This window comes from Nilaparvata lugens, chromosome X (assembly GCF_014356525.2).
Source record: "Nilaparvata lugens isolate BPH chromosome X, ASM1435652v1, whole genome shotgun sequence".
Lineage (NCBI taxonomy): Eukaryota > Metazoa > Arthropoda > Insecta > Hemiptera > Delphacidae > Nilaparvata > Nilaparvata lugens.
The window spans coordinates 58,077,029-58,102,024 of record NC_052518.1 but is presented as its reverse complement, the minus strand read 5'-3'; the positions used below and the strand labels follow the sequence as shown (position 1 = coordinate 58,102,024).

The 24,996-nt window shown below is 36.3% G+C and overlaps 1 protein-coding gene across 1 annotated transcript in view; it reads right to left on the bottom strand.

The window, feature by feature from the left end:
• The window catches only part of LOC111050168, a 97,169-nt gene that overhangs the window by 41,561 nt on the left and 30,612 nt on the right, over positions 1 to 24,996 (bottom strand). The window contains exon 3 of the mRNA XM_039443379.1: positions 4,502 to 4,678. Within this exon, the coding sequence (XP_039299313.1) occupies positions 4,502 to 4,678 (177 nt within the window). The remainder of the gene's footprint in view (positions 1 to 4,501; positions 4,679 to 24,996) is intronic.

Here is a 24,996-nt window from a genome sequence, read left to right as displayed (position 1 = left end):
ATAATCATTCTAAACTAGAGTACATCATAATTTTCAAAGTTATTCACTATTTGACAATTTTGAGTCATTAGTGAGTGTTATTTTGTTATCCAATTTGTTTGTAAATAATCTAAATTAGACCTTATTTGTTTTTAAAATTTTTGGACTGAAAATTGAACCTGAATGGAAGTGTATGCAACATAGCCTACTTTCTGGACTATTTATAGTATACAAAAACATTAATGTATAAATAAAAATTCGGGGAAGAAACAGTTTTGAGCTGTGCCTGTTAGTCCTTCCCCAATAATTTTAAATAATTGTGTTCTGTTTATCAATAGTTTATAAATAAATAACGAGCGAAGCTCGGTGCCCCGATATTGGTATTATTATGCGTGCCCATCATTATCAATATTCTAATATTCTCACTTTTGAAAAAACTAATTTAATAGTTGATTGAAAATAATCAAATGAACTTAATAATGCTGAAGAAATTATAATATGTTTTATTGTAAAAAAATAATTCTCATCAGATTATCACAGAACTGGATGAATTATATCATATGGAATATAAATTCCAACGTGAACTGAGTTTCTTTTCAAACAGGTGACATTGGATACTTGTGGATGAGAAAACTGCGTGAGGTCCACTGCTCACAGAACTACTAAATACATTCCAGTACAATTATCTTGTTTTCACAATCCAATATCGGGGCACCGAGCTTCGCTAGTTATTATTTTATTTATTGATAAACAGAACAAAATCATTAAAAGGCACAGCCCAAAACTGTTTCTTCCCTGAATTTTTATTCTGAGGTTGTGTTTATATTTTACAGCTGGCTATTCGTCAGTTTACGAATTTCAGGGATGAGTGATATTTTGATTCTCCACAGATGCACTCGCTCACTCACTTTATTATCCACAGACGACGAAAATCTCAGCTATTTTTCCAAGGATGAATGATCCTTTTAATGTCCTTCAGTGTGTTTTACCAGGGATGAGACCTAGTGCAATCGAATTTTTATATCATAAACCTACTATATTCCAAATTTCGTGAAAATCGTTAGAGCCGTTTCCGAGATCCGTTGGACAGATAAATATAAAAATATATACAGAAATTGCTCGCTAAATATAATAAGATTTCTAAGTAGAGTTCATAAGTACCGGTATCGTAATCTTGCCATACAATTACCATACAATAATTGAAGCTGATTTCATTCAACTTTATTATACTTTTCAAAGTTTTTGTATTCTACTAACTTCCATTGACAACATGCTCACATATCCAATCTTCCAGGAATTCTATCTTATATAAATATGCCTCTACATCCCCATATTCCAAGAAAATGGTATTTCTATGTTGAGGAAGCACATACTAAAATTAGCTTATAACAATCAGGTAGTTTTTAGGGAATATGAAAAGATAGACCAATCGTCTCAAAGGTGTATTGCTGGTTTTCAAATAAAATGAAACTCAAAATGAAAAACAATACAAAAAAAAAACTGGTGTGGCGCACTCACACAACTTTCCTTGCCGTTATGGAAATTGATCACCTGACGCTAGTGTTCCCGCGCATCTCAACTCTCAAGTCTACTATTCAAAGATTTGAGCCAGCTGGTGACAGGGCAATAACGCTGGAGACACACATGAGGTCTGCTATCTCTTCATAGTGAATGATTTAATAGAATCAACAATAATTTGCAATTGAGTAATTACATTTTCTCGAATTAAAAGCTTATTTTCAATTTTAGGTGAAAATGTTACTGAACATTAATTGTAGAGATTTTCATGCTCAATCTACTCCACTTGATTTTTTTCGTTTCAATTGTATCTGAAGCCTGATAATTGGGAATCTATCTGCATTGATGGGGCTAAGCTCCTGAAATTTTTACAGATATGGGACTTGTGGCAGTTGATAGAGCTTATCGATGACTATTTTAGGTATGAATTTGATCAAAATCGTTGTATCCGTTTTTGAGAAAATTGCAAAAAACCCTGTTTTTGACAACATTTTCGCCATTTTAGCCGCCATTTTGAATTGCATCAGATCGAAATTGTTCGTGTCGGATACTTATATTGTAAGGACCTTAAGTTCCAAATTTCAAGTCATTCCGTTAATTGGGAGATGAGATATCGTGTACACAGATGCACATACACTCATACACACACCCACACCCACACACACACACACACACACACACACACACACACACACACCACACACACACACACACACACACACACACACACACACACACACACATACATACAGACCAATTCCCAAAAACCACTTTTTTGGACTCAGGGGACCTTGAAACATATAGAAATTTAGAAATTGGGGCACCTTAATTTTTTTCGGAAAGCAATACTTTCCTTACCTATGGTAATAGGGCAAGGAAAGTAATATTATCTTCAAAATACTCAATGTTCGAGTATATTCACCCTCCAGTAGACTACATTCAACACAGAACATAGAACCTCTATAATTTGTAGCCTACGGGACCAAGCGTTGAACACAAATTTTGGTGGGTGACATATATATCAAGCTCTGCAATATCAATATATTATATATCAGGCTCTGCAATATCGTGGCTGATAGAACAAAATACGAAGAAATTGTATCATGAATACTGATCCCATCATCACCCATATAATTCATAATATAGCCTCTATGAATGGATATTAGAAAATATTGTTATAAATATCAATTTGACATACTAGTAAAAGATTTCAGAGATCATGATTACCTGTTCATGAGCGAGCTCTTTAACCCAGGGTGTCTCTAGCTATATTATTATATGTGAATCAATAGAGCTTTCAATGAACTCATAACTGGAGTTATCAGTGTTACAATGTCATATTAGTGTAGACTATTTATCTTTATGGGAATACTAATTACAGTGTTTTTGATGTCAAAACTACGAGTTGTCGAGAGGTTTCAGTGTACTCACTAATCTTGATAATTTAACTATGAAGTGAAGTTATTTTTGTTTTGTGTCAAGAAATTCACTAACAGCTCTATTATCTATGCTTCAAGTAACTGCAGAAAAGAGAGACAACTGCACAAAATAGGAATGATATTATTACGAATTATACAGTTACAAGATAAGTCATCGCCTGATATAACTACTAAGAGAGATAGAAATGAGTGATAGGATTCAGAAATAAATTGTCAATGGTCTTGTTAAGAATAGCCTACACTTGGGGATTCATCAAACAATGGCCATTGTTTGAATAAAACAAGACAGCTCTGCATAGTACAGTCCGTCCAAGAAGTGTAACCTAACCGTCTTGTTTTGGAAGTGTCAGAGATTCGATGTGTCTGACTTTGTCGTTTCTGTACAAATGTAAAAGTGTCCGGTTTTGGCGCCTAACGCACATGCCAATTCCAGACTCTTTCAAAACAGTCTTTCCCTGTCGCTGGCGTACGGTGTCGATGGATGAGATAGTCGCTGTTCAATCCTGTCAGGTTCTGGGTGTGTCGGAGGACTAAGGTGGCACGTACCCAGCAGGAATCAACTGGATGATAGCAGTCAGAGATCGGAAGAGATGGAACAACCTGGGGGAGGCCTATGCTCGGTAACGGGCTTAGTTTCCAAAACAAAACAAAACATTAAAAAGACTATCAATTGTTTTAAATGAAATTGATTTCAAAAGTATTTTGAAGTACTTCAGTAATGTAACTTATGTGTGTTTTGGACAAAAATAAAGGCTTTTATTATTATTATTATTATTCATTATTATCATAAGATACAATATACTCACATAGTCATGGAATCAAATGTTTATCCTTTACAACTGTATGTAAAATAATCAGCCACAGTTACAGTTTGAAACTATAAGTAGTGGAAAAAATATATAAAAAAATTTAATTTGTGGAGAAAATTGGAAACTTGAATTTCATTTTCATATGATATTACGGTTTCAACAGAATAAATGACAGAAACAAGAGAATAAATGAGCGTATATACAAAATTTCACAAGAGAGAAAGCACTTTCGATCCTGACTGAGCTCTGACACATGATCACAAAATAGACGGCCACCTTTTGTTATTTCTGATTACATCTAGTGAAGGTAACTAACATCATAAAGTCTTGAGACTGTCAATGACTCAATATTACTACAAAATGAATTGGAGAGCATGGTAAAGCTATAACATAATATTGCGGCCATGACGACATTCTGCTAGTGAAGATTGTTAAAAATGGATACGGCATTGGCTGGGAAACTCATAAGCAAGATATATATAGGTACTTTAAAATAAATTTGAGAAAAGGGTAATTTGATCTATAATGTCATATATACAATAGTATATACATATTATAATTTCAACACATGATAAATATTGTAGAATATGTAGGAAGAAAACAGATTTCAAACCAATGGTGAAAAAACACTAGTAGAAATTACAAATTAAAAGTTACAAGTTTGTTCCGATTTAAAAAAGCAGTGGAAATTTAAAATCAAACTTTATAAGTTTTAACCAATCTGGAAGAAGTGTAGTGGAAGTATTAAATTGTCACCTGACAGTCCATGCAGCGGCAATGATCACTCATTTTACAAGTGATGCCCCATTGGGCTGCGACGGCTTTGTAGAGTTCTTTGCTAGACTTGTGCAAAATCTGAACCGGCTGTGGAGTCTCAACCTCAATCTTCTTCTCAAAGTTTTCTTCCTGGTTTTCATTCTCATTTTCTGCTGACTGAAACATAACATTTGTTATTCATTTAAGTTTTCCACTCAAGTTACGGTATTCTATCAGATTATTAAGACAGTGCAGTCCGGTGTAAAAATCTAATAAATATGGAGGTGACAAAAAAAAAACTGTGTTTTTTCAATAAAAAACAATTCAAATGGTCAGTAATTCAATCCACAACCCTACTTCACTTTCCTACTTTATGGAGATACAAAATATAATATTCAACCTTTGCAGAAGATTTACAATGAGCATTGAAAATGAGTTAATCCTGAATGTCACATCACATTAGTTATTTGTGCAACTAGCGTGCAAAGTGACACTTTGCTTCACTGAAACAAACGTTTACGCACGAGCCGTGGGCAAGGTGGAATGGTTCCTTGAGTGCAGCAAAGGAACTTTGCGCACGTATTTCACATTAAATTTCTCCTCCAGTTACCATTGAATGTGAAAACTGATTAATAAGGGGTAAAATTATCCTATAATTTATCAAATGTTTGTATGTGTAATTCTGTAGTATTTTCTGCTCATGGTGACGTTTGCAGTCATTCCACACAAAAATGCTCAGAAGTTGGTATGAATAACCATAGTTGTGATATTTCAAAGTTATCTCAAACGTAACTATTTTTATATCTTATCAACAGAAAAAGTCACAATTTCAATGTGAAAAATGAGTAACATAAAAAACCTACAATATTCCAGTCAGAGGCATTCATAAGCTTATTTATATACAAAAACAGAATGATTATTAATTTTGACACTTCATTAAATTTAAATATCCAATATTATAAATTAATTTTATTTGAATTTCCAATCTTACCTTTTTTAACCTAAATTCAATGGAAAATATAATACTGAATTTTCTTAAAATCAATCAATTCAAATAATAAATAAGGAATTAATAAAATATATAAATAATAATATATTTTCTACAGGCTAATTTCATTATCATAATAATATTTCTTTATACACAATAATTATTTATTTAGAATGAGTTTCATAAATTAATAATTCAACTAGCCTATTTTTTTCAATTTTTAATATCTAGTTACTAATTTATTTTGTTAGTATTACATGGAAGTATTACTTCATCTTCATTGAAGTTAGAAATTCTCAGCAGAAAATAGGACTGAGGTGGGATTCGAACCTCAAGTTACCGTGTGAGATGAAAACACTCTACTACTAAACTATGGCTTCTGGACAATATGAGTGTATTCAATTCTGTCTATAAACTGTCTCACCACATTCAGTTTAACCAATGGTTAGAATGGAATCAGTACAGTGCATGTCTTATCACTATTAGCTCCCCCCTCTCACTCTCTCACTCTCTCTCTCTCTCTCTCTCTCTCTCTCTCTACCCAACTCTGTCTATTTCCGAGGAGGAGGAGAAGGGTGCTATCTCCCGGCAGAGCTAGCTGAGACACTAGTCGTCTTCAGAACTGCATCAGGTGAGTCAATCCGCATTTTATGTGTTTTCCTCGGTCCTCCATATGTGAAAAACCCTCCAAGTTACCCCGCGTTGTTCATTACACATTAGGCTTGATGCACATTTGCGACGGTAGCCAGTTGCGTTTTTACAAGTGGAGTGATTCTCCACCAGCCGCCAATTTCAGTTCAGTGCACACTTATGTGTATCGACAGTGTCTGACTGTCAAGTGACGTCAATTTGTACTCAGCAATTTTCGTGGCTTGGGCAACTTGGTAATTAATTGTGATATAAAAGTTCTGATTTCGAATTTTCAAAGTTTTTGTTAATACCGGACATCAGAGCAATTATTATAAAAATCACAATTATTAAAGGAATCAATAATATTCATAAGGCGGTAAAAAATAAATTAATCGGTTTATAAATATTTTAGAAATAATGCAAATGAGGAGGGAATAGTACAGCTTTTTCAAAAAGACCTTTTACTTCTTTTTAAAATACAATAAACCTCTAACATTATGAAACCATTAAAATCAATTGAAAGCACTATAAATTCCAGGACTTAGCCTACTCACATCTCCAGGTGAAAATTCAAAATAAATTAACATCAGTGTTGACTTATTGAAAATTATAACATCAAAAACCTTTCATTATGTTTTTATAATCAACAAACTGATAAACATTGTTTTAATAATCTTGAATCAGTTCATAATGATGCTTATTTTTCGAATTTGTACATGAAGACGGGATAGATAAAAGTCCCGAAATGTATAGTGCTTTGAATTTCTAATTGTTCTATAATCATTCAAAGAACGAAAATTGTTTGTTTGGAAATGGTACTATTTCAATTCTATATTTATCAATTTACAGTATATATATATATATATACTGTAATTTATATATATATATATATATATATATATATATATATATATATATATATATATAGTACATTAACTGTTAACTGTATATACACAGCATTTATAGAACAAGTATTCTATTTGCCTCCAGGATTAACATGAGATGAAAGAACACCAATAGTTCCAAGAACTGGCAGAACAATCATGAAAATTACTTTGAATACTGTGCTGCATATCCATTTGTTCTCATTACTTTGATGTAAAATATCGCTACTTCGAAGAGCTAGACTATTGTGTTGTTCTCCAGACAAATGAATCATTTTTCTTAAAATAGTATTTTGTATTTAATATAATATAATATAATTTAATATAATATATAATATTATTTTGTGTAAATAGTATAGTATTTCTTAGTTCAATAGAAAATTTAAAGATTGTAAATTGTAACAGAGTGTGTAACATTATTTTTTTCAGTAACATGTTGCCCTGCTTGGCTGCAGTCGGTAGAGCAAGATTTGTAAGATATGTAACATTTTTTGTAGTTCCTGGAATAGTAATAATACCAATTTCTTACCAGCTCTCTCAGGAGCTCCCACAGTTCTCTGCCTTTGCCGGTTACTGACGTCGGCCGCTCCAAAAGTTCACAGTTTCTGTGACTGATTTGTTGAATTCCACAACTAAAGAGCCAGTAGATGAAGACAGATATAAGGGCTCTGATTATCGTACTAGACAATGCGACACCGCCACCATTCACCAAAGTGGTCAGCAATGAAAAATGATACCGAGTGGAATCAAAGGTGATATTCTATCAGAATACCTTATAAATTCTATGAATTTATGTGCTGCAACTTACTACTATGACCTTGAGATTCTTCAAATCAGATTTGCTGTTACTGGATGATTTATATAAATCTCGGGAACATATCATTTCCAAAGATTTGATAATCAATGCTGTATATCGCTGTCTTATCCAACTTATTCGGTGAAGAATATAGTTGGATGGTAATCTTAATAATTTTCCAATACTGGTAACTAAATAGATTATAGCGAGATTGGTCATGCATGGAGATAGGATAATAAATGAAGGGTACACCATTCAGATAATGACACAAATATATTACACAAAATATCAACGAATAAATAACAATATAGAGCAACAAGTATTGTTACCGCCAATATAACTTCGGCAGTTTCCCTCTTATATCTGTCGGTAAGTTGGCTGTGTGTTTTGAATCAACCGCGCTCACCCATGGCCATCTAACATGCCACTGCCATCAGCCGCAATGATATCGCCAAGCCCATTGTAGATGGCACTGCTCTCTCTCTCGGCTTGTTCCACTCCCCACTACTACTTCGCCCGTTTCCGCTTTGTCAAGATGGCTTGTTCTAAAACGTGCACTAACGCTACCAATTTTTCCTCCCTTTGAAAGAACTTATAAATGTACGACCTCTTCGCTGCGACATGGGCCCATGTTTTCCCCCCAGCCAGTGCAAGTGATTTCTTATTACAATAACGTGCTACCGCCTACCCGAACGAGAAAACCGCTGTTACAGTCCACTGCGAACCCGCCATCCTTGTACGAGAAGCTTCTTAAAGGTAACAACTTTATTTTGAGCTACTAAGTAACGTGATTTGAAGCCCTTTACATTGGCTCTAACACGATTCTGGTCCTCCGGGCCGGATGAAATTATTACGATCGACCTATGGATGAATCTTCAATTATTTTCGCATTCTTCGAATTTCTCAAGGTTGAGGTTAGATGAATCGAATCAGTAGCGTGCAAGCATCGACTATCGAAATATCGATCATTAACCGTCATCAATCATCGAGATATCGACTATCGACTATCGATTTTACTGAAACATCGACCTAGCCTCAAAATTTTGTTTACAAAATTATTTTTTGAACTGTTTTTGAATGTTATTTCGCTGAAATGGCCGAGGTACTCTTGCTCAACAAGCTAAAACGCACTCAGCTGTCGCTTTGCGCTTTAGCCAACAAATATGAATTTGAAATACCGATAAAATTATGCGATTATTATTTGGACTTAAACAAAAATTTGAAAAATTAGCTGATGATTTTAACAACCTACAACGTGATGAAATGCCTTTAGCTACTTTGACCGAATTCGATAACGTTCAAAAGGAATTTCAAGACACTTTTGATCAAATTAAATTAAAAGAAGAAGTAAATACCTGCACTCCTACTGAATCTAAAGCATCAAATTTTATCAAGCCGCAATTGTCCATCCCAGTATTCTCTGGAGACATGGAGCAATGGGCTTCCTTTAAAAACGTATTTGAAGCGGCTGTACATAATTGCAAAGACTTTTCAAATGATGAAAAATACTATCTACTTGTATCCTATTTACGTGGAGACGCCTTGTGCTTAGTTCAAAACTTTGCTGACACTGAAAATGCATACAAGCTTGCCTTCGAAAGTTTGCATAACCGATATGACAACAAACGCTATCGAGCTTATGCCTTATACAGCAAAATCACAAACTTTCAGCCGAAGGGCAGTCTTGTTGAAGTACTTAGACATTTTGCCATTGAATTAGGCTCAGCTAAGCAATCACTATTTGATTTGAAATTGAACCATGCTGATTTCTTAATAACAATGATTTGCCTTCAGAAATTGCCTAACGCTGTAAGAGCCAAATTTGAGAATTCTTTGGGCCCTGACGACTTACCTGCTTTTGACCACCTGATGAAATTCATTTCCAACCAAGAAAAATCGCTGGAGGTAACCGCCATCAATGAGGTGAGTGAACAGTTATCTAGTGCTAGTTACACCGCTATACCAACCGCAAAAGTGAAGACTGAAGATCATTCACAAGTAGTAAAACCGCAATTTACTGAAAACAAAAGTGGCAGCAATCTGTGTGTACTATGCAACATTCCTCATCCATTGTACAAATGTGAGCGCTTTAGGAAGGAACCTATCAACAAACGAATGGATATTGTCAAGCAAAACCGCAGATGCTTCGGATGCCTCGGGTCCCACCTCAAAGCCAAATGCAATTCACTGTCCTCTTGTTGTGCATGTAAATCAATCCATCACCATACCCTGCTATGCAAAAATAATGAGAGTTCACAATCCTTTTTAATTGCTGAACGCCAACCAGATCGCTACCCTTCTGGCTCTCATAATAGGCCTACCATATCTAGTTACCAACCAGCTTCCACCTCTGGAGGTGCTAGCTGACGCTCCCCGCCACCAGGATTTGAACCAATGTCAACACAGCGGTTTACCGATGACATACACTCATCACAATATGTAAGTAATTCATGTTGTACCGATTCGAGAATCCCGCAAAACACGGCCAGTCCCTCACGGTCTTCTTCGTCACCTTTTGGCACAGCGCCTGTGACCAATATCTCAACCCCAACCCGCAGTTCATCCACCGGCATGCCGGACACCTTCAGTGGCTGTGCACAAGTGAAAGCTGTACACGCTTCTGCTTTACTGGGCACCGCTATCGTTGCTGTTGTTGATCAATACAACCGATCACAATTACTACGTGCTGTATTGGATTGTGGCTCCATGAAATCGATTATCACTACCCGAGCTGCCCAGCAACTTGGTATCACCATCATGCCCGCACGCATTCAGATTGATGGTATCTCTGAACAAGCGACCGCTGTAAAAGGTACCACTCATTTGACACTGCTATCTCGACCACAGTTTAACACCTTTCTCCAAACTGAAGCCGTGGTCTTAGAGCAAATAGCTGGTGACCTACCCGCTTTTCCAATCAGCAGTGAGCTCAATTCCTCACTTTCATATTTGGATCTCGCTGACCCTGGTTTTGACCAACCCAATAGGATAGACCTCTTGATTGGAGCTGACATTTATCCTAATGTATTTGTTTCTTCCGCCAATGCTATTATACCAGGAAATCCCGCTGCCTTCGCCACTATATTTGGCTATGTTCTGAGTGGAAAGCTAAATATTGAGGACTCGCCTGCTCCACTTCATCAGATGCAACTTATCTGCACCATGTTTGCCCGGGAAGAACCGCTTGCTGAGGTCATGAACAAGTTTTGGGAGACTGAAGATGTCCAAATAAATGCGAAACTCTTATCACCTGAAGATGAACTCTGTGAACAGCTCTATGAGTCCACTACCTACCGCAATGATGAAGGCAGATATGTAGTCGCACTCCCCTTCAAGCCTAGCGCGCCTGTTCTTGTTTCAAACCGCAAGCAAGCTTATCGAAGTCACCTTGGATTATTAAAACGCTTGGAAAATTCTTCGGAACTAAAGAAGAAATACGACAACTTCATGACAGAATATCATGAGCTTGGCCATTTGGAACTTGCCAAATCCGCTTCTGACTATGTGATTCCACACCATGCAGTTTTTAAAAATAAGGACCCCACTCAGAAAATCAGGGTGGTGTTTAATGCTTCCAGCAAGGATACCAATGGGCATTCACTAAATGAGAATTTGTTACCAGGGCCAAAACTGCAGTCCAATATTATTCAAGTATTGACCAAATTCCGCACTTACAAGTACATTGTCCTTTCTGATTGCAAGCAGATGTATCGCCAGATTTTGTTAAGGCCTGAAGACTGCCGTCACCAACATGTTTTTTGGAAACCTAATTATCATGAACCTGCAAAAGAATTTGAACTTAAAACCGTAACCTATGGGCTTACTTCCAGTGCTTATTTAGCGCGACGCACATTGCAACAACTTGTCAAGGATGAAGGAGAAGCATTCCCTCTGGCAAGTAAAGTTTTAACAAGTCAAACTTATGTTGATGACCTGCTGGGAGGAAGTAACAATTTTTCTAAAGCACAAACGCTTATTTCTGAATTGATTGAGTTATTGTCGCTTGGCTCCTTTGAACTTCGGAAATGGAACTCTAATACTCCTGAATTGATCGCTAACTTGCCTGCAGAATTTTTGGAAAATCAAGATTGTATGTTTGATGACAACGCTACTGCAAAAGTTCTTGGAATTGTCTACAGCCCGCTCGCGGACAACTTTCGCTATTTCATTTCTCCTTTTAATGGGCAAATCACTAAAAGAACCGTTCTATCATTCATCGCTCAAGTCTACGACCCCCTTGGGTGGCTCACTCCTCTCATAATGCTGTTCAAGCTATTCATGCGCACGCTGTGGTCTCAGCAATTAGCTTGGGACACTGAGGTTCCAGCCTCACTTCGAGCTCATTGGGAGCTGATTACCGCTGAAATTTCCCGTTTGGACAATGTTGTAATCCCGCGTTTACTCGCCTGTAACGGCTCTACTACCCGGCTGCTTGGATTCGCCGATGCCTCCGAAAAGGGGTTTGCTGCTTGTATATATATTCATGAAGAGACTGAAAATAGATATGTTAACTGCCGTCTCATAGCCGCCAAAAGTCATGTCGCCCCGCTGAAAACTATGACAATTCCACGCCTGGAATTGATGGGTTGTTTGCTGCTTGCTCGTTTACTATCCGCCATCTTACCTACGCTGTCCGAATATGATTTACAAGAAATTCGACTCTACACCGATTCCAAGACTGCCTTGGATTGGATCAACACACCCACATACAAATTGCAGATTTTTGTTGCCAACAGAGTACAGCAAATTACTCAGTTAACAAAACTTGAGTCATGGCATCACGTTACTTCTGCTAACAACTGTGCAGATATTGCTTCGAGAGGCTTGACTCCCGCTGAAATCGTCTCCTGCCATGATTGGTGGCACACTACCAATGCGTTTCGTTGTCTCGCCACTGACTTTCCCGTGTCCAATCATCTTGTTTCCAACATTGTACCTGAGATGAAAACTAACCCGCTGTACATTCTCGCTACTGTTGAAGAACCAATTGAGAATCGTTTGTATACCGCTATAGAACGTGTATCCAAATTTGGAAAGCTATGTCGTATTTTTGTCTACATACTAAGATTTGTCAACCGCATCAAACCAGCCCGTTATGAATATCGCTGCAAAATAGTCAAACAGATTGAAACCTGTGAAACGCCTGCCTCAATTGACACCACCGCCTGTGAAGCTGAAATAGCTAGAAAACTCATTGTTCATGTTGTGCAACGGGATAAATTTCAGAAGGAAATAACAGAGTTGAAAGCTGGAAAATGTCCTAAGCATCTACTAACGTTGCAACCGTACATTGATGATTACGATTTGATACGCTTATCTGGTCGTCTTGAGCACGCTCCGATTTCTAGTGAAGCTAGAAATCCATTATTGCTGCCGAAAAATGAGCATGTATCCTCACTCATCATTCGACACATACATCTTCAAAATTGTCATGCCGGTCCCCGCACCACACAAGCAGCTGTTTGCCAACAGTATTGGATAATCTCTGCCCGCAATCAAGTTCGCCGCATAATACATCAATGTGTCATTTGTAACCGCTTTTGCCGCACCAACCTACAGCAACGTATGGCCCCGCTACCTGCTGAACGAGTCACCGCCAATAGACCATTCAATTTAACTGGCTTGGACTTTGCTGGTCCTTTCTCATGCAAAACATCTTTATTGAAACGCACACAAACAACAAAAGGTTATCTGTGCATATTTGTATGTTTGACCACCAAAGCTACTCATCTAGAGTTCCTGTCCTCGATGTCTGTCAACAACTTCATCGCCGCTCTACACCGATTTATTGCCCGCAGAGGTGCGCCGCACACTCTGTTTTCAGACAACGCTAAGACTTTCACATCCGCCGCAAGAAAAATGTATGAGTTAGAAAAACTCTTGAAGACGATGCCCTCTGAAGTGAAGTGCTTTCTGTCTAACTACGGCATAAACTGGAAGTTCATTCCCCCTTATGCTCCGCATCAAGGAGGCATATGGGAAGCCGCCGTCAAATCCGCCAAAACACTGCTACACCGCTGTATTGGGGACACAGCTCTTACATACGAAGAGTATGACACCATTTTCGTTAGAATTGAAAGTATTCTAAATAGTCGACCGCTTACAGAATTGTCCTCTGAACCTGCTGAAGCTGCCTCCGTGCTCACTCCCGGGCACTTCCTAATTGGTAGACCTCTTACCGCACCACCACAACCCATAGAGATGAAGGAACTATTGGTCGCATGCCGCTGGAGACTTACAAACCAAATGACCCAATATTTCTGGAATCGCTGGTCCAAGGAGTACCTATGCACCTTGATCAATCGCACAAAATGGAAAACCGCTGAAAGAAACTTGCAACTTAACGATTTGGTCATAATCAAATCTGTCAACACCTCTCCTCTCAGCTGGCCGTTAGGCAGGATTATTGCGCTACACCCTGGTAAAGATGGACTAGTACGTGTAGTCACTATCAAATGCGCATCTGGGAACATTGTTCGAGACATACGCAAAGTTCACCGCATCATTTGAAACCTTCTACAAGTTACCGCACACACCGCATGAAGACCGCCTCGCTCACATCCGTGAGGATTGTTATTGTCTACACCGCTGCTACTGTCTACACCGCCGTTCCTGTCTACACTGCTGTTTCTGTCTACACCGCTGCTCCTAGCTACACCACTGTTCCTGTCTGCGCCACCTTTCTGGTCATTTGTGCAACGCTCTCACTGTGTATTGTCACCGACCCGCTGGAGATTGTTTCCACCGCTATGAAAAACTGTTCGTTTTTGAGGGGGGGGTATGTTACCGCCAATATAACTTCGGCAGTTTCCCTCTTATATCTGTCGGTAAGTTGGCTGTGTGTTTTGAATCAACCGCGCTCACCCATGGCCATCTAACATGCCACTGCCATCAGCCGCAATGATATCGCCAAGCCCATTGTAGATGGCACTGCTCTCTCTCTCGGCTTGTTCCACTCCCCACTACTACTTCGCCCGCTTCCGCTTTGTCAAGATGGCTTGTTCTGAAACGTGCACTAACGCTACCAATTTTTCCTCCCTTTGAAAGAACTTATAAATGTACGACCTCTTCGCTGCGACATGGGCCCATGTTTTCCCCCCAGCCAGTGCAAGTGATTTCTTATTACAATAACGTGCTACCGCCTACCCGAACGAGAAAACCGCTGTTACAGTCCACTGCGAACCCGCCATCCTTGTACGAGAAGCTTCTTAAAGGTAACAACTTTATTTTGAGCTACTAAGTAACGTGATTTGAAGCCCTTTACATTGGCTCTAACAAGTATAACCAGAGAAATCTCCTATAATGGGAATAACAACGAAGTGCATTTATAATATCACGCATTAGTTAGTTCTGCATTGTCCCACCAGATCACATAAGCATGTCAACAGTTGCTTGTAATGGCTTGTAATGAGTGGAAGGAGAAAAGTAGGCTGGCATGGGAATATGGAAGGAGAGTGTCAGTCTTTTGATCCGGTTTTTTATAGCTGCATCTGGCAGCCTGCCAGGCTTTCAACTCATTTCTGAGGAAGCCTCAACAATAATATTGCAAGCACAACCAAAGGCCAATTAGTGGCCTATTATAAAAGACAAACACTTTCATTCCTTTGTGACATGTAGCTTTCTGCTCTGACAACTCTAGAGCTGAATTATGAATATGTATAATAATATTTCTATTTTTCTATAATCTGTTGATATGAGAAGTTCTTTAATATGATAAGGAGAAGAAAAGGAGGATGATAAGAATAATGAGAAAAATAAGAAGAAAATATTATTTGATGATCATGAGTAGAAAAGAGTAGGATGAGATGATGATAATGATGATAATAATGATGATAATAATGATAATAATAATAAGAGAAGGAGGAGTGATGATGGGATATGACAGATAAGGAGAAGAAAAAGAAGAACTTCTGATCATTTTCTTTCCCTCTCATAATTATTATCCTTATTCTCACTTCTTCTTCCACTATTATTCTCAGCTCTTCATCTTCCTCACGTTCTCTTCCTCTTCCTCCTCCATTCTCATCTTCATTTTCTTCTTCTTCTCCTTATTCTTCTTCTGCTATTTCTTTGTTTCTTCTTTGAAGAAGAAAGAAGAAGAGAAGAAGAAGAAGAAGAAGAAGAAGACGAAGAAGAAGAAGAAAAGAAGAAGAAGAAGAAAAGAAGAAGAAGAGAGAAGAAGAAGAAGAAGAAGAAGAAGAAGACGAAGAAGAAGAAGAAGAGAAGAAGAAGAAGAAGAAGAAGAAGAAGAAGAAGAAGAAGAAGAAGAAGAAGAAGAAGAAGAAGAAGAAGAGAGAAGAAGAAGAAGAAGAAGAAGAAGAAGAAGAAGAAGAAGAAGAAGAAGAAGAAAAGAAGAAGAAGAAGAAGAAGAGAGAAGAAGAAGAAGAAGAAGAAGAAGAAGAAGAAGAAGAAGAAGAAGAAGAAGAAGAAGAAGAGAAGAAGAAGAAGAAGAAGAAGAGAAGAAGAAGAAGAAGAAGAAGAAGAAGAAGGGGAAGATGAAGGGGAAGAAGGAGGTGATGGAGTAGGAGGAAGTGTGAGTGTTAACTATTGTTAACTATTATTAGGAGGAGAATCTCTTTTTTCAGAAAAATTATGGCTTCCATATCAGGCCTGATCAGGAAATAGTTTTCTGGTTTAATCTCTCTAATTAGAAACTACAACAAAATATAAGGGTGAATATATATTAGAGCATGCATACTGCGTGGGGAATTTTCAGTGATTATTTAGAATTGTATTGAATACTTGCTCTCGTATTGTGAAACACATATTTCTCATTTATAATTTGTGAGAGGAATTCTCAAATGATACTTGTTCTTTTATTGTTAATCTCTCATTCTTTATTTTTTATTTGTGAAAAGGAAAACCAACTCTTCATGATCCAATAATAATGTATTTAATAAAAATGAATCATTAATTGAAAAGTAAGATTATGAATTCATACTATAAGTACCCTACAATATATATTCCTTCTAAAAAAATGATAATTCTCTAAGACAAGTGGATTGGTTGAATGCCTGTTTGAAAGACTACGAAAGGATGACAACCTCTTCAACCAACTTGGAGGGCATTTCTATTCTAGAAATTAAACTCTCATACACTTAAAACAGGATAATGTGTGGTAAATTCCAATTTCTTCCAAACTCCACATTATTTTCCTATAATCGGAGAGAATAGTTGGGCATATTTTAAGATATTTTTTAAAATTGCAATTTATTCAGTTTATAATGCTTTTATGATGTGAGTGTTATACTATCACCCCATACTCTCTTTTGTTCCATATTGGGGCTTTCTATCACATATAATGTGAGTGATGTATATGTGATAAAAATTATTTTTCTAGTGCCTTGGTCACTGAGTAGAAATAATTTTGAAACCAAAGTTCTTTATCGAAAATTCAATTGTTGATCAATCCAATTGATTAACAAACAAAATCATCAAATATATTATTATTACCATCTTCACGCTTACCATCTTCATCCATTGATTATCCACATTCTCCTTCCAAATCACTAATGGAATGCCCTGCACTAGCAACCTTTATTCTCTGCATCCGCTCTTGAATTCACTTTTATAAAATTAATCTTAGCTTTCCCTTTATATGTCTTCTGCATTGAGATTGGTATTAGAATCAATTTTGAAAGGATAGATATTGGTTGAACTTGCAGAAGAATATCACAATGAACAAAGGAAACAGCTCAAATGTGTAGAACTTAATAAATAACGAGAAAGCTCAAGATAACCATTAAAGCATTCAAGCCAAGTCTAATTATTATGATGATAAAACAGTGATTGGAAAAATATAGGCCTATATTATATCATTCAAAACATTACTAGGAGAAATACATTCAGTACCTTTTTTTAACTTTATATAATTGTTGGGATATTAAAACTTTGAATAAAAACCTCCAGTAGAAAACCTTTGAAGCCATTCATCTTTTAAAATGTTGCCAAATTGAATCAGAGAAATCTTCTATAATAATTTGTTATATTAATTCTGTGATTGAATCTATTAATTCCTTATAGAGTATCTTTTCTCACAGTATCAAATGATAGTTCTCTATCTCCAAACCGGTATGCCCTCGCATTATCGAGCATTCTGGAAGATCTAAGAGTTCAAAAGTGAATTTCTAAAAAAAAATTAAGATAAATATTGTAGTTGTTGGTGATACTTGAAATGCATGTTAAACAGCTCATTAGTTAATAATAGTCCAGTTACGAGATAGTGAAAAAGGGCAGTTTTGATAATTAATTCTGAAAACGCAACATTTTTCGGGTAATGATTCTGGAGTGTTGGATATCTTTACAAAAGTTGACCTTATCGATTCTTTCAAAACTTTTCTCAAGTGAGAGAAAAATGAGTATATTGTGATTCCAGGCTATTAACTATGTATACTAACATCCTGCAAAAATTCAGCTTCACCAATATTATGGATAGGGTGACTTATGTAGTTTGAATGAATGTCATAATAGTAATACATCAGCTTCTTCTTTCTTTTCTCATGATATCTTATTCTCTTCACCTCCTACCTATTTTTCTTCATCTCCAAACTTATTTTTCCTCATCATCAATTTGTAGCTCTTCTTCTTTTTCTCCTTCTTCTGCTTCTTACTATTATCTTTTTGTCATCATGCTCTATTATTTATTCTTCTTCTTCTACTCAAAATCGTCATTTTATTCTTATCATCTACTCATCTTCTTCTTTTTCTTCTCCTCTTCTTCATCATTCTATTCTTCCTCTTCTTCTCCTTCTTCTTTTTATTTTTTCTTCTTCTCATTGAAGAAAGAGAAGAATGGGAAGGAGTAGCAAGATAGAAATAAGAAGTGGTAGAACATGAAGAAGATTAGATAGTGGAAGAAGAAGGAAGAAATCTTCTTCTTCTTCTTCTTTTTTCTTCTTCTTCTTCTTCTAGGAGGAGGAAGAGAAAAAGAAGAAGAAGGAGTAGCATATGAGAGAAATAAGAATTAGTGGATCATGAAGGAGGAGAAGAGGATAAGAAAGATGAAGATATACTATACAATAGTGATAAAAAATAATTAATATTTAAAAGATGATGAACTAAAAACTTCATATTTTCTTCTTCTTCTTCTTCTTCTTCTCTTTTTCTTATTCCTTTATTTCTTCTTTACATAGCATTCTCATTCTTACAGAACACAGAGTAATATAAATGATACAGTCATGATTCAGCTGTGAGTTTCCCAATCATCAGGAGAATGTTGGGATGAAATATAAAGAAAACAGAAGGCAGTTGAATAATATTATTATCACAATAGTCCTATAATTGCTATAATTGCTTCACATGTTGACAGGTGTCGGGTGCCGAGTTGACTGTGTGTGTGCATCTGTGTGGTGTGTGTGTGTGTGTGTGTGTGTGTGTGTGTGTGTGTGATAGTGGGAAGGAGTGAGGGGCGACTACCTGTCAGTGGAGTGGGTGATAGAGTTGTTGTGAGGATGGAGTGCGGAAGGGGGGTGAGCGAGATCGGAGTGGGGTTCTGCACGCTATCTACAATCTGGCAAAGGAACTACTCGATTATGCATGAGCAGATAGTCCTATTCTGTTAGCCTTCTGTGCTATTATTAATTCTGTGGTATAACAAATAAATAAAGAACAAATATATATTATATATATCGAAAATATCACAGATAGCTCACTTATTGACTTTGCTTTTAGCACGGAATATTACCTTGTGCTTCTTAAATCAGCAATCATATGAATTTAAATTATGCAGCTCAATTATTGACTTGCTGTTGCTTGTCAAATAAAAACTTATATATCTTCTTTCCAAATTAAGATAAATAACCAATTATGAATTTTAAATCTCTGAATATAATTATATGTAACTCTCAGGGCTAAGGTTCGGCCTCTGGTGGAAATTAGATAAATCAATTTATCCAATGAACATGAGCTTCATTTACATCTTTATAATTTACTGATAAAAAGAATGATCGAGTGAGCATATAACTTATAACATCCAAATTTGATAAATATTTTATCTGTGCATATTTAAACATGTAAATCTGATATACGTTCATTATAGAATTTCCCTTTACTTTTAAAGACTTGCGCAAGTTTGATATTAATTTCAATATTTGAATAACCTTTCGTCGAGCTAGCTTTATGAATCTTGATTTATTTGGAGCACTGAGGGCCCCCTGATATTATTTTTAACTATGTAATTCACGTGTCGAATTTCACAAAGTATGGTGATGATCCGGATTCTTTCGACGTCTTAGGTTTTTCTGGTGGACTGAAGTTGTCTTCTCCAAGGGAATAATAAAATATTCTATATGACTCACGCCTTAATAAGACCTCACTGAGTCTTATGAAATTAATTATTGAATTCAAACTTAAACTTTTCAAACATACAATTATTAAAAAAGGGATTTGTGCTCTACAAAATTGGTGGCTGTTCCCGGTGACCTCTGGCAAGCGAGTGGGCTCTCATCTACCCCCATTCTTTTCCACGATCATACTTCTGTATTCCAAATTTGCATATTATTCAAATATTCAACTATCATGCAATTACATAATCAGAATAGTCCATGTCAATCTGCTAGGTTATTGCATAAATATTAATAAAATAAATAATTCAACAATATAGGACTTCCAATCAACAATAATAAATTCTTTCAACAATAACACAGTCTTCATTATAACATTAATAGCATCACTTTTCATTATCATCACAGCCATAACAACAAGCATAAAACAGTAATTCAATACATTTATTATATTTTTCACAACATAACCTCTTAGCAAACAATAGTCAGGTACTTTGATTATAGGTTAGCCATTCCTTAATTTCTTCAATTTCATATGACACTTTTCACTCATTAGTTTATCACAGTATTCTCCCTCATTCTCATCCAATAATTTCCCATAATAATCCATACTATCACATTCCAGGTCATAATCTTTAATCAGTCCTCCATTGATTCTAGGCCCAGTCCAATTATTTATCCAATTTTCACAGTCACAATGATGAGTAGCTTCTTTAAATTTTATATGCTGTGGATGCATGGTGGTGGTCCCTTCCTGTCCTCCATCCTGGTGTTGGTCGTCCAGTGTGAGGACTGTATTTGCGCACACAGTTCCTCCCTTGTCGCTTCCGTCTCTGGGCCTTGCGATACATGCTCCTGTGATCCAGTAGTCCATCCTCTCGGTCCTCCATGGGGTCCTTGGCCTGCTGTGGTGGGGTCGAATATTCACACATAGGTGTAGCATGTGAGTGTGGTACATCAGATATATGCTCTATACCTAATATCTCCTTAACCGCATCCTGGTACTCTTAGGCGTCTTGTTGTCTTTCATGGTGGCCGTTTGCATCTTCATTTGGTGAAAGGGCATGTGTTTGATTATTAATATCATCTATACTGCTTAGATTTGTGCTTGGGTAATCGATTATTTTTGTTGATGTAGTAGACGCCGGCAATAAATTTTCAGGGGAGAATAGAAGGTACAATATAAATTGTTCACAGGGTGATTCAGATGTATGGTCAGCTTTGTCCAGAGTTTTATTTTGGAATGCATGATTTTCTGGTGATTTGATGGCCTCCATAGGTGATGGTGCTTTTCCGTGTAGATCATCTGGGTTCTCTTGTGGTTGTTGTTGTTTAGTTGTCTGTTCTCTAGTATAATCAGTGTTCATTGACGTTTGTGTTGTAGTAATTTCCGGTGGGGTATTTTTGGGGGGAAATAATAAGTTCAGCAGAGGCTGTTTTTTGCAGGATAGTTTGGGTGCATGGTGGGCTTCAGTGTTTGGTGGCGGGTTGTTATGATAGTTGATCTGTTCTGTTTGTTGATTGAATCCTATTGCATGTTCTACAGTATAATTTGTGTTTTCTTGTTGTGGTGGTGGATTATAGCTTCTATTGTAATTATTATTTGTATATCTGATATTCGCATTCAAACGGTTACGGCCATCATAATAATTTCTTCGGTTTGCCGGTTGTGAATAATGGTTTGCTGAGCGGTTCTGAAAATTTCCATTATTTTTATTATTACTCTGATTAAGTTCGCCGCAATGCTCAAAATGAGGTGTAATTCGGGGATGATCATATGGCGGTGATTCATAGAACTGACCGGCATACTGATTAGCATTTGAATTATATTGATTTTGTGTATATGACTGATCTGAATGGTGGTTTGATATTGCCATCACAGATTGTATACCATATAAATGATTTATCAGATGTTTGCAACCGGTTATTGGCTGTGTAGCCAATGCTGTTCTAACTCAGAAAGGTAGTTTTTTCAGGATTATGTTTGCTAAGGCAGAATCATTAATTGGTTCTTCCAACTGAGCATTTTTAAAGTGAAGTGTGGTAGCAAAATTGATATATGTGTCATCTGTCCTAGGATTAAATTCACAAGATATTATATTGGCTAGTGTATCCATTTGTCTATTTTTATTCCAATATTGTTCCAGGAAAGCTGCAATGAATTTGTCCAATGTCCTGAATTCGTGATAATGGATCTGGAAAAATATCAGAGGTTCACAGCTCAACAAACTAGTCAATCAGAGTAGCCACATATTCCAAGAGGTGGGTGTTAGGGATTGTACCAATTTTATTCGATCTATAAATGATTTTGGCTGTAGGTGGCAATCGGGATTATAAAATCTGCCCAGTCCATTCAGTATGCCAGTTGAATTGATACTATCTGTTTGAATTCTATGAGGTTGTTGTTGGACCTGATTTTCCAATTCTATTATTTTATCCTGCATTATTTGCCACTGATAATCACTTGCAATTTTGTTGATTCCTATTTCTTGGTTTAATTGTATAAAGGTTGATTTTTGCTCTTGTATAGCTCCTTCCAGAGATTTACATGATTCTACGTTCTGATTAATATTACTTTGTAATTGATTTATTTGTGTGCACATACTGGTCTGTTTACTGTGAATAGATGCAATAGTACAAGTGTTTTTATCTACTATAGAGGTCATATTCTGGCTAGTGATTGCAACCTGTTTCTGAATTTCTTTTTGACAATTGGCTTCAATGCTTGTTGCTATTCCCTGAATTTGTGAGGTGTTTTTTACTGTTAAACTATCTATTCTTTCATTTTATTCACAAGTAATGGTATCTATTCTTTCTGCTAAGCCTGTTGTAATTTTTTCCTGATTTTCAGTTTGCAAATCTATCATTACCTTTAATTCCTCCCTATAACTTTCTACCTTGCTGTCAATAGTGTCCAAATTACGTTCTACCACTTGTATTGTGCCCACTGTTTCCTTCATACCCTGCTATACTGCTCTTTTAGCTGAAGCCTTAATTTCTGTGTTTTCTTGTTCAATCTCCCGCATTATATCACTCATTGCATTCTGTAGCATAATATTAAACATATTGCTAGTCTGGTCCATTATTACCTTTGTTAACAGGTCTATTTCCGTGTCTGACAACATGCTTTGTTTCACCAGATGTGATTCTGACTCCTGGAACACTTGATCTGTGGGCTCCTCTTCACCCCCCTCAACGTTGATATCTGCTACCTCAGTGTTCAGCAGTGCGTCAGTGGCTTCGACCTGAGTGGACGACAGATGTTGCAAACCTTGAGGATCGAAAACTATTGAACTGATACTTCCGGGTTCCCTCTCCTGTGGCGTATTGACATCGCCCATTGTGGGATTTAATGTGCTGGGAGTTGACATAGTGGGATCTGGACAGCCATATATGAAACTTCAGAATTTGCCAGAGTGTGGTTCATGTTAATATTGAGTGTAAATGCAATTTTAAAAAAGTGATAAATTTTAAGCAATGAGGCCTTTATAATGGTCCACAAGATAGAATTTACAATGTGGATATGTGTTGTATGTTTCAAACCAAGGATTATGCCAGGTATTTATTGATTTAAACTTTATTCATGACTTATTTATATTTGTCAATGTGTTCTGTATGCCTGTATTTATCGCTATATGGCCTTCTTTTACAAATAATACTACACTGAAAGGGATAAAAAGTCAATTTCCGACTAGCTTATTCATTGTAGCCTATGATATTTTTGAACTGGCTTATATTTAAGTTATTAGTGACTTGATAAAATTCAGCAATTTAGGCCCATAAAATATTCTAAAATATAGTTTCAACAATAATAAAATTTATAAAAATAACTTCTTTGCTTAAAGCTATTGTTTCCCAAGAATAGTATTTTACTTTGCTTGCAGTCACAAATAAACTTCAACTGCCTATCATCCATTCACTACAAATTTCAATCTGTATTTGACTTGTCTATACTTATCAGCGATATACAGCCCTGATTTACTCTCAATAATGCGATTTTATGAGCACTGTTCTCATCACCAATCCCACGTTGGATAGGCCATATTGTGTAACGTTATTTTTTTCAGTAATGTGTTACCCTGCTTGGCTGCAGTCAGTAGAGCAAGATTTGTAAGATATATAACCTTTTAGGCTCTCTCAGGAGCTCCTGCAGTTCTCTGCCTTTGCCAGTTACTGACATCGGCCGCTCCTACAGTTCACAGTTTCTGTGACTGATTTGTTGAATGCCACAACTACAGATGCAGTAGATGTAGACAAATATAAGGGCTCTGATTATTCCTTGATATCTTTATTTATTTTACATATTTTGTACATGCTCGTATGATATAATGAATATTTTTGTGTTCTTTAAATTGTTTTTCCTTTTACATTAACATGCCATGTGGTTGATCACAGATCACATTTTAAGCAAATGCTATTTGTTACAAATAAATTTGCCACAGGTGTCTGGCTGAATTTCAATTTATACGGCTTGACCGATTATTTAGGTTGCCAACCAGTAAGTATCATAGAGCGAGCCTAACCTCAAAAATTCATTATTTTATATAATTAAATAAATAGCAATAATATTCTTTTCTATTTTGATGTTCTAAACTGTAGCCAGGATACCCATTATTATCTAATCTCTAGCTTGTTGATATCGCACCCGGCGATAACAAAGCAGCTGTTTGCTTAGGACCTATAAAATCTTTTCATTTAGCAATTTTGCCAGTTATTCAAAATATTCTGCTATAAGTGTTACACAACAATAATGTGAGCAAACAAAACTAAATATTGAGCTTTATGAAGGTTATCAGGTTTTTTTTGTTCATCTTACCCTTTGTTATTGAATAAACAACAAAACTCAATTATTGCTATTAAATTTTTGATTTATCATTATTAAATGAAATTATTAAATAATTTTAAATCATGATAAT